This window comes from Cebus imitator, unplaced genomic scaffold (genome assembly GCF_001604975.1).
Source record: "Cebus imitator isolate Cc_AM_T3 unplaced genomic scaffold, Cebus_imitator-1.0 Scaffold28, whole genome shotgun sequence".
NCBI classification, from domain to species: Eukaryota; Metazoa; Chordata; class Mammalia; order Primates; family Cebidae; genus Cebus; species Cebus imitator.
Window position 1 is genome coordinate 7,007,118 of NW_016107343.1, and position 11,281 is coordinate 7,018,398.

At 42.0% G+C, this 11,281-nt stretch overlaps 2 protein-coding genes and 1 long non-coding RNA gene across 6 annotated transcripts in view; 2 read left to right on the forward strand and 1 right to left on the reverse strand.

Moving 5' to 3' along the window:
* The window catches only part of LOC119470335, a 4,119-nt gene extending 3,464 nt beyond the window's left edge, over window positions 1–655 (forward strand). The window contains exon 2 of the long non-coding RNA XR_005199228.1: window positions 11–655. This is a non-coding gene — a long non-coding RNA (uncharacterized LOC119470335). The remainder of the gene's footprint in view (window positions 1–10) is intronic.
* CBL (Cbl proto-oncogene) overlaps window positions 1–11,281 on the forward strand; it is a 107,603-nt gene that overhangs the window by 19,140 nt on the left and 77,182 nt on the right. The window lies entirely within an intron of this gene.
* On the reverse strand, window positions 1,127–1,997 carry LOC108300643 (60S ribosomal protein L7a-like). Its single transcript, XM_037736739.1, has one exon. The coding sequence runs from the start codon at window positions 1,966–1,968 to the stop codon at window positions 1,168–1,170; it is 801 nt and encodes a 266-aa protein (XP_037592667.1). The 5' UTR covers window positions 1,969–1,997; the 3' UTR covers window positions 1,127–1,167.

The window sequence follows — 11,281 nt, forward strand, 5'->3', positions numbered from 1 at the left end:
GGGATTACAGGCTTGAGCCACCGCGCCCGGCCCTTGCCTCTTTTTAAACTTCACTGTCAGTGTGCCTGACGGTATTCAGTTTCCTGCAGTGTAATAGTTTATGGACTTTGAACCCAGATTTGTATAAATTATATGTAAAATGAGAGTAAACAGATTTCGGGTGAGAATCAGGTAATTTTTTCAATCAACTTTCTCAGGTTGAAAGCATTTTTTGTAGCTGGGTGCAGTGGCTCACACCTGTAATCCCAGCACTTTGGGTGGCTGATGTGGGTGGATCACCTGAAGTCAGGAGCTCAAGACCGCCCTAACCAAAATGGTGGAACCCTGTCTTAAAAAAAAAAAGAAAAAAAAAGCGTTTTTGTAATTAAGGAAAAATATATAGGCTTTTGCGTATGATCTTTGGGGTCTTTTTGGTTGCTTAGAGGCTTTATATTTTTTTCTATTCAGTTTTTAAATTGAGATATAATTCATATACCATAAAGTTCACCCTTTTTAAAGTGTACAGTTTAGTGGTTTTTAGTGTGTTCACAAAGTCAGGCAACCATCACCCCTATGTAATTGCAGAACATTTTCATTCCCCCACAGGAAACCCCACTCCCATTAGCAGTCACCCTTTATTCCCCTCTCTGGATCTCCCCAAGCCCTTGGTAGTCACTAATACCTGCTTTCTGTCTGTGTGGATTTACCTGCTCTGGATATTTCATGTAAGTGGAATCATATAACAGGTGGTCTTTTGTAGTTTTTTTAGTGTCTTCTTTCACTTAGCATGGTTTTACAGTTCATACTGTAGCATGTGTCAGTACTTCATTCCTTTTTATGGCTAAATCATATTTCTGTATATGGCCATATTTTGTTTATGATATTTGTATTGTTTCTGCTTTTGGGCTATTACTGAATAATGCTGCTATGAATATTTATGTGCCAGTTTTTGTATGGCTATATGTTTTCACTTCTCTCGAGTATATATATACACACAGGAGTGGAATTGCTGAGTCATATGGTACTGTGTTCAACTTTTTGAGGAACCTCCAAATTGTTTCCACAGCAGCTGTACCATTTTTCATTCCCCCAGCGATGTATGTGGGTTCTGATTTCTTGCTGATACTTGTTATTAACTTTTTTTTTTTTGCATTAATTATTTTTATTTACAGAAACAGTTATTTACATTTAACCCAGTTTCATGGCAAGTTCTTTAGCCTTTGCCTTTTCTAGCTTGGCGATGCGAGCCACAGACTTGGGACCCAGGACATTGCCTCCCCAGTGACGCTGGATCTCATCATATCTGTCATTGTAGTTGGTGCGGATAGCTTCCACCAGCTTAGCCAAAGCACCTTTGTCTTCCGAGTTAACGTGTGTGAAGGCGACAGTGGTGCAGGTCTTCCTATGAACTAGACGTCCCAGTCTTGCCTTCCCCTTGATGATGCAATAAGGGACTCCCATTTTACGACAGAGGGCAGGCAAGAAGACAGCCAGCTCAATGGGATCCACGTCGTGTGCAATCACCACCAGCTGAGCTTTCTTGTTCTCCACCAAGGTGGTGACGCTGTTAACTCCTGCTCGAAGGACAGGTGGTCTCTTAGTGGGGACGTCCCCTTTGCCAGCCGCTTTTTTCTCGGCCTGGGCCAACAGCCTCTGCTTCTTTTCTTGCTTTGTCTCTGGTCTGTACTTGTGGGCCAGCTTAAGCAGCTGAGTAGCTGTTTGGCGGTCCAGGGCCTGTGTGAACTGGTTAATTGCAGGAGGCACTTTCAGCTGCTTATAGAGGATGGCTCTCTGCCGCTGCAACCTGATATAGCGGGGCCATTTCACAAAGCGGGTGAGGTCTCTTTTGGGCTGGATGTCTTGTCCAATGCTAACATTTTTAGGCCTTTTCTCAAATAGTGTATTCACCGCTTTCTTGGCCTCCTGCTTCTTCACGACAGCAGGGGCCGGAGCCACCTTCTTCCCCTTGGCCTTCTTTCCTTTCGGCATCTTGGGCGACGGGAAGAGAGCTTTTTTTTTGTTTGTTTTTTGAGGCAGAGTCGCTCTGTCGCTCAGGCTGGAGCACAGTGACGTGATTTCAGCTCACTGCAACCTCCGCCTCCTGGGTTCAAGTGATTCTCCTGCCTCAGCCTCCCGAGTAGCTGGAACTACAGGTGCCCACCACCACGTCTGGCTAATTTTTTTTTTTTTTTTGTAGGGACGGGGTTTTACCAGTTACTGACTATTTTAGCCATCTACTAGTGGTGACTTGAGGTTTTCAGATGCATGTGAATACTTTCTCATGTGCCTATTGGAAGGTTGTATATAGTTGTCCTCCCTCATCCTCAGTTTTACCTCCCTTGAATTCCGTTACCTGAATCAACCATGGTCTGAAAATATTAAATGGAAAATTCCAGAAATAATTCATAAATTTTGAATTGCATGCAGTTCTGAGTAGTGTGATGCAATCTTACAGCGTTCTACTTTGTCCCAGCCGGGATGCAAATCATCCCTTTGTACAACATCTCAATGCTGTATGCACTAGCATCTGTTAGTCACTTAGTAGCTGTCTTAGTTATCACATTGAGAAAACAATATATATAAGGTTCAGTACTATCAGGCATCCGCACATGTTGTATTGCAAAGGGGGACTATTGTATCTTCTTTGGAGAAACATCTATTCAAATCCTTTGCCCATTTTAAAGCTGCATTATTTGTCTTTTCATTGTTGAGTTGTAAGATTTCCCTACATATTCTGGATACTAGACCAGATACGTGATTTGCAAAACTGTACTCCCATTCTATTGGTTACCTTTTCACTTTCTTAGTAGCATTTCTTGAAGCACAGACATTTTTATGGTGAAGACCAATATTTATTTGGTTTTTATACTTTTAAGAAATCATTGCCTAATTCAAGGTCATGAGGCCTGTTTTTTTTTTAAGAGTTTTGTAGTTTTACCTCTTGTATTTTTGCCTTTGGTCCATTTTTGCATTAATTTTTGTATATGGTGTGAGGTAGAGGTCCAACTTTATTCTCTTGCATGTGGATATTCCTTTGTCTCCTTACCATCTGTTGAAAACACTGTCCCTTTTCATTGAATGGACTTGTTGCTCTTGTAGGAAGGAAGTAAATTGACAGTAGGTATAAGGTTTTATTTCTGGACTCTTAATTCCATTTGATTAATCTGCGTATTTATCTTAATGCTAGAACCACACCATCTTGATTACTATAGCTTTGTACTAAAGCTTTGGAATCAGAAAGTGTGAGTTCCCTAGCTTTGTTTTTCAAGATTGAAAACAATCTTGAAATCTGCTATTCTGGGTCCCTTGTATTTTTTTTTTTTTTTTTTTTTTTTTTGACAAAGTCTTACTCTGTCACCCAGGCTGGAGTGCAGTGGCACAATCTTGGCTCACTGCAGCCTCTGCTTCCTGGATTCAAGCGAGTCTCCTGCCTCAGCCTCCCAAGTAGCTGGGATTACAGGTATGTACCAACAATCCTGGCTAATTTTTGCATTTTTACTAGGTTTGCATTTTCACCATGTTGGCCAGGCTGGTCTCGAACTCCTGACCTCAAATTACTGCCCACCACAGCCTCCTAAAATGCTGGCAGGTGTGAGCCACTGTGCCCAGCCTCCCTTGAATTTCTGCATAAATTTAGAATCAGCTTGTCAATTTGATCCCAAATATAATTAAAAAAAAAAATAGGGAGTCTTGCTCTTCACCCAGGCTGGAGTACAGTGGTGTGACCTCAGCTCACTGCAGTTATCGCCTCCTGGGTTCAAGCGAGTCTCCTGCCTCAACCTCCTGACTAGCTGGGATTGTAGATGTGTGCTACAACCCCTGGCTAATTTTTGTATTTTTAGTAGAGATGGGGTTTTACCTTGTTGGCCAGGCTAGTCCCGAACTCCCAGCCTCATGTGACTCGTCCACCTTGGCCTCCCAAAGTGCTGGGATTACAGGCATGAGCCACTGTGCCCAACCCCTGAATACAGTGTTTTCTTATCAAAAAGAGCAACAGGGGCTGAGCATGATGACTCATGCCTGTAATGCCAGCACTTTGGGAGGCTAAGGTGGGCAGATCACCTAAGGTCAGGAGTTTGAGACAAGCCTGGCCAACACGGTAAAACCCCATCTCTACTAAAAATACAAAAATTAGCCAGGAGTTGTGATGCACATCTGTAATCCCAGCTACTCTGGAGGCTGAGGCAGGAGAATCTCTTGAACTCGGGAGGTGGAGGATGCAGTGAGCTGAGATCGAGCCACTGCACTCCAGCCTGGGCGACAGAGCAAGTGTTCATCTCAAATAAACCAACAAATAAGAGCAGCAGGAATTTTAATAGATATTGTATTGAATTTGTTGATCATTTTGCGGATTACTGCCATCTTAACAATACTGCTTTCCACTGCATGAATATTGAATATCTTTCCACTTACATTTTTATTCATTTTTGTTGTTGTTGTTTTAGACAGAGTCTCACTCTTGCTCAGGCTGGAGTACAGTGGCACAATCTTGGCTCACTGCAACCTCTACCGCCCAAGCTGTGATGATCCTCTCACCTCAGCCTCTCTAGTAGCTGGGCCCACAGGTGTGCACCATCATGCCTGGCTAATTCTATATTTTTTTTTTGTAGAGAGGAGGTTTCATCATGTTGCCTATGCTTGTCTCAAACTCCTGGGCTCAAGCAATCTGCCTGTCTCTGCATCGCAAAGTGCTGGCATTACAGGCGTGAGCCACCTTGCCTGGCCTTACTTATATCTTCTTTAATTTATTTCAGTAATGTTTTGTAACGTTCAGTGTTCAAGTCTTTTGCCTTCTTAGTTAAATTTATTCCTGTTTTGTTTGATGCTATTGTAAATTGAATTAATTATTTTAGTGTTCGTACATAGAAATATAGTTGACTTCTGTGTATTGATCAGTACTTTGCAACTTCGCAGAACTCATTTGTCGGCTCTAGTCGATTTTTAGTAGGTTCCTTAGGCTTTTCTAAATACCAAATCATGTCATGTGCAGTTAGAGGTAGTTTCACTTCTTCCTTTTCTTTCTGGATGCATTTATCTCTTTTTCTTGCCTAATTCGTCCTGGCTATATTCAATAGGAATATCAGGAGTGGCCATCTTATTTTTCTCATGTTGAGGAGGAAAATGTTCACCTTATAACATACTCAACACCATTGAGTATGTTAGCTGTGAGATTTTTGTAAAGGCTTTTTATCAGGTTAAGGAAGTTTTATGTGTCTTGTTTTTCAGTGTTCTTTGTTTTTTGTTTTATCATAAACAGGTGTTAGAGATCTTTATGTTTCATCCATGGTTTTTATTTTTTTAATAGATGAGGTTAGGGACAGCTGAGTGCTAGTTAAATAGGGTACATAGAATCTTGAACAGAAAACTGGTTTGAATAGCTTAAGCCAAAGTAGGTATTTGTTGATTCATAAAATTCTAGGAAAAAAGAATATCTTAAATTACACTATTACAGGCATGGTGGCTTATGCCTGTAATGCCAACACTTTGGGAGGCTGAGGCAGGTGGATCACTTGAGGTCAGGAGTTGGAAACTAGCCGAGCCAACATAGTGAAACCCCGTATCTACTAAAAAATACAAAAAAAAAAATTAGCTGGACATGGTGGCACCTATCTGTAATCCTAGCTACTTGGGAGGCTAAGGCATGAAAATCGCTTGAACCCGGGAGGCAGAGGTTTGCAGTGAGCCGAGATCACGTCACTGCACTCCATCCTGGGTGACAGGGCAAGACTATTTCAAAAAAAAAAATTGCACTAAAGGCAAGAATGCAAGTAAGCCTCACGAACAACTGAAACCAGGATTGAAATGTTGCCAGAACTCCGTCTGCTCTCTTTGATTCTTCTGGTGTTACTTCCATACTCAGTGCAGATTAATGTGTAAATTGCAGAAAAGTTTGGTCTCTGTAACACCCAAATTTTATATCTTATTTTTGAGATGGAGTCTTGCTCTGTCGTCTAGGCCAGAGTGCAGTGGCGTGATCTCAGCTCACTGCAACCTCCGCCTCTCGGGTTCAAGTGATTCTTTTGCCTCAGCCTCCCAAGTAGCTGGGATTATACACCTGCCACCACACCCGGCTAATTTTTGTATTTTTAGTAGAGACGTTGTTTCACCATTTTGGCCAGGCTGGTCTCGAAATCCTGACCTTGTGATCGACCCGCATCAGCCTCCCAAAGTGTTGGGGTTACAGGTGTGAGCCACCATGCCTGGCCTGAGCTTCTGCTATAGCAGAAGATCTGACTCTTAGTTCCAGTTATCTCTTTGGCTTGGTATAGAACATTTGATTGTCCCTGGACCAATCTCTGGAAGGAGATGTTAAGTACTAGGATTAATACAGCACAGGCCAGGTGCAGACCTCTAGACTAATTGACTGTGGCCTGGGAGACAGAGGTGTTCCTTTAAAGCCATGTGCACAAGGGAGTTTGTTGCTAATTTTTCAGGTGTTGAGGAATCAATCTCTTAAATTTTTTCTTTTTCTTTTTTTTTTAATACCCAAAGAGTCACCTCATACAGGATTAAATAAATATCCTCTATAAGATTGTACATAATTGTCCAGGCATGGTGGCTTGCGATGTAATCCCAGAACTTTGGAAGGCCGAGGTGGGTGGCTCACCTGAGATCAGGAGTTCGAGGAGTTCGAGACCAGCCTGGTCAACATGGTAAAAGCCCGTCTCTTCTAAAAATACAAAAATTAGCTGGGTGTGGTGGTGGGTGCCTGTAATCCCAGCTACTCAAAAGGCTGAAGCAGGAGAATTGCTTGAACCCTGGAGGTGGAGGTTGCAGAGCCAAGATGGTGCCACTGCATTCCAGCCTGGGCGACAGAGTGAGACTCTATCTCAAAAAAAAAAAAAAGAGTGTACATAATTGTATCTATCATAGTTGCTTCATTATTTTATTTTAGAGTTATTAGGTGATTTAAGTTCTCCAAAGATAAATTTGCCCTCATTTTTCTTAGACCTTATAAAAAATGAATTAAGTGGCTGGGCGTGGTGGCTCATGCCTGTAATTCCAGCACTTTGGGAGGCTGAGGCGGTCGGACCATGAGGTCAAGAGATGGAGACCATCCTGGCCAACATGGTGAAACCCCGTCTCTACTAAACAATACAAAAATTAGCTGGGCATTGTGGTGCATGCCTGTAGTCCCAGCTACTTGGGAGACTGAGGCAGGAGCATCGCTTGAACCTGGGAGGCGGAGGTTGCAGTGAGCTAAGCTTTCGCCACTGCACTCCAGCCTGGCGACAGAACAAGACTCTGTCTCAAAAAAAAAAAAAAAGAAGCCTCTGTTTTGTCTTTGATCTTTCTGGGTTTTGCACCTGTTTTCATTTGTTTACAGGAAGTTACAGTAGAAGTGGAATGGGATTACAAAGTGCAGTTAATTTTAAAAACTGGCTTGTATTCATTGTGCAAGTAAGATTAAGCTTTTCTAATGTAATTCTGTCTTTTTAGAGGTGGAGAAAAGGAAATTATCAAGATTTGCTATCTTGATAATTTCAACTATTCAGTTTGGAATAATTCAGAAGTAACTAAATGCACATGTGCTAACCATTAAATTAAAAAAATTGTATTGAGGTTAGGCGTGGTGGCTCACGCCTGTAATCCCAGCACTTTGGGAGGCTGAGGCAGGTGGATCACCTGAGGTTGGGAGCTCAAGACCAGCCTGACCAACATGGAGAAACCCCATCTCTACTAAAAATACAAAAATAGCCGGGCATGGTAGCACATGCCTGTCATCCCAGCTACTTGGGAGGCTGAGACAGGACAGTCGCTTGAACCTGGGAGACAGAGGTTGTGGTGAACTGAGATCACGCCATTGCACTCCAGCCTGGGCAACAAAAGTGAAACTCCATCTTAAAAAAAAAAAAAATTCGTATTGAGTATTTTGTCTATTATAAGCACTGCTTCTGAATAGTACATAGTCCCTTCTTTTCATGTATTCTCTCTTTTTCCATTAGTTTCCAAAGCATAAAGTTTATTCCAGTTTTCATATTATTGTCCAGTGGAACAGTTGTATTTAACACACTGGACAGAAGTGTTTGTGCAGCTAGAATCCTTTCCTAGCACCCTGAAAATAGGTTTCAATAAGTGTGCTGAATCTTTGTGGTGGGTAATGGCAGCTTAGATCTTCATGTTGAGGAGTTTGGGCTTGGTGGGAAAAGATTTTCACTTAGGCTAAATATGTCCTTGCATTTTGGAAAGGACAGCAACATGGGTCCTGGAAAAGATTTTCAGTCCAGGAGAGAGACAATGATGGCTTGGACCAAGGTGGTGGGTATAGAGATGGAAAGAAGTGGGCAGAATTTGATGTATTTTAAAGCTAACATACCAGGACTTGCTAATGGATTGGGTAGATTTCTAGTTTAAGCCACTGGATAGATGGTACAATGGGAAGCCACTGTACTTTTATTTTGGTGGGGGGGGGGCACTGAACTTTTAAACAGGTGAAGTTTGTGATCCACATACTTCAAGTGGTTGTATTTTACAGTGATAGTATTGGCTGCTCTCTGGAAAATAGGTGAGGTCTTGTGGCAATGATGGAAATAGATGGATAGGTTGCTAGATTATTACTCTCCAGGCCAGATTAGATTAATTAGACTAGGGAGGAGGAATTTAAAAGGAAGAGAAGTGGGCAAATAAGAAATAGATTGGGGTGGCCGGGTGCAGTGGCTCACGCCTGTAATCCCAGCACTTTGGGAGGCTGAGGTGGGTGGATTACCTGAGGTCAGGAGTTCGAGACCAGTCTGACCAACATGGTGAAACCCCGTCTCAAAAAAAAAAAAAAAGAAAGAAAGAAATAGATTGGGGCTAGGCATGTTAATTTATTCCTATAATCCCAGAGATTTATGAGGCTAAAATAGGAGGATCACTTGAGGCCAAGAGTTTAAGGCCAGCCTGAAGGCTGGGCGTGGTGGCTCACACCTGTCTGTAATCCCAGCATTTTGGGAGGCCAAGGCAGGTGAGTCACCTGAGATCAGAAGTTCAAGACCTGCCTGGCCAACATGGTGAAACCCCCCTCTTATAAAAATACAAAATAAGCCGGGTGTGGTGGCTGGCACCTGTAATCCCAGCTACTCTGGAGGCTGAGGCAGGAGAATCACTTGAACCTGGGAGGCAAAGGTTGCAGTGAGCCAAGAGTGCGCCATTGCACTCCAGCCTGGGTGACAAAGTGAGACCCGTTGCAAAAAAAACCAACCTTGGCAACATAGAGAGACTCCGTCTCTACAAAAACAAATAATAATAGTAATAATTAGCTGGGTGTGGTGGCACACATTCCTGAAATCCCAGCTACTCTCAGGAGGAGGCTGAGATGGGGAGGATCGCTTGAGCCACTGCCCTATAGTCTTGGTGACTGAGTGAGGCCCTGACTCTTTTTTTTGGGGGGGGAGGACGGAGACTCGCCCTGTTGCCAGGATGGAGTGCAGTGGCGTGATCTCGGCTCACTGCAACCTCTGCCTCCCAGGTTCAAGCAATTCTCCTGCCTCAGCCTCCCGAGTAGCTGGGATTACAGGTGTGTGCTAGCACGCCCAGCTAATTATTTTTGTATTTTTTAGTAGAGGTGGGGTTTCACCATGTCAGCCAGGATGGTCTCTATCTCTTGACCTTATGATCTGCCCACCTCGGCCTCTGACCCTGACGCTTTTAAAAAAGAAGAGGGAGGAAAAGAAAACAGTTTGCTAGGCATAAAATAATTTTTTCTTTTGGCTTGCAAAAGTAGCAAAAATGACAAATCTATTTTTTTACTTTATTTTTTAATTTTTCTGGCAAATCTTTTTATAAGGATTATTCCAAAAGAGGATACAGGGACATGAGTTTTGCCATACCAGGTTGTGTTAGGGGTGAGATTGGTTTAGCCTTTCTGGGGTGGTGGGTATATCAAAAGATTTAGAATTTTCAGCCAGGCGCAGTGGCCCATCTGTGTAATCCCAGCACTTTGGGAGGCTGAGGTGGGCAGATAACCTGAGGTCAGGAGTTCGAGACCAGCCTGACCAATGTAGTGAAACCTCATCTTTACTACAAATAAAAAAAATTAGCTGTGCGTGATGGTACACACCTGTAATCCCAGCTACTTGGGAAGCTGAGGCAGCAGAATTGCTAGAATCTGGGAAGTGGAAATTACAGTGAGCGGAGATCGTGCCACTGCATTCCCGCCTGGATGACAGAGTGAGACTCCATCTCAAAAAAAAGATTTAGAATTTTGCTTAATAAGTCCACTGGTAGGAGATATATATATATTTATTTATTTATTTATTTATTTATTTTAATTGATTATTATTATTTTTTTTTCAGAGACATTGGGCTCACTGTTTCCCAGGCTGGTCTCAAGTGATCTGCCCACCCCAGCCTCCCAAAGTTCTGGGATTACAGGCATGAGCCACTGCACCTGGCCTACTGTTAGGAATTTATCAAAAAGAATTGATCAGGGATGTGAGACCCCTTCTCAAAAAAAATTTTTATTTTTTTTTCTGATGAATAATGATATGACACACTATATATAGTAAAGAAATGGGCTATAGAATTGTATGTTTAATAAAATCCCATTTTTGTAGAAAGTGTTTTAAAATACAAAAACAATACTTAGAATGATACCAAAATACCAACAGTGGGTATTAGAATTAGAGGTGGTTTAAATTTTCTACAGTGAATATGCAATTGATCCAAAAAAATTTTTTTTGGAGGCAGGGTCTCCTGTCACCCAGGCAGGAGTGCAGAGGTATGATCACAGCTTATTGCAACCTCAGCCTCCCAGGTTAGAGCAATTTTCTTGTCTCAGCCTCCTGAGTAGCTGTGACTATGGGTATGTACCTCTGTGCCTGGCTTGTTTTTAAATGTTTTGTGTAGATGAGATCTCACTGTGTTGTCCAGGCTGGTCTCAAACTCCTGTGCTCAAGTGATCCTCCTGCAAGAAGAAAAAAATGTGATAATTTCTTAGGTAACATCATGGATTCACAAGGACAACCCTGAAAACTTTCCCTTTTGTTGTAGCAATATGATTATTAGATTACAGTGAGCTCAGTGAACCTGGCTAGAGAGAGTGCAAAATTTCTAGCTAGAAAGACTGGAAAAATGGGTTACAATGGACAAGGTGAATAGTCACATTTAGTTCTCAGCATCATCCTGTACAAGAAAATAGTGCTTATAGAGCAGTAGGTCATAAATTACTATCATTTCTTTAATTATGAAAACCTGATGATCAGATAACTGTTTTCTTAGAAATTCTAATGTAGGGGTAGGTTGTAAATTAAGGCTTCAAGTATGGTTTGTTTTTTATTTTCTTAAATTTTTTTATTCTTTTTTTTTTTTTTTTTTTTTT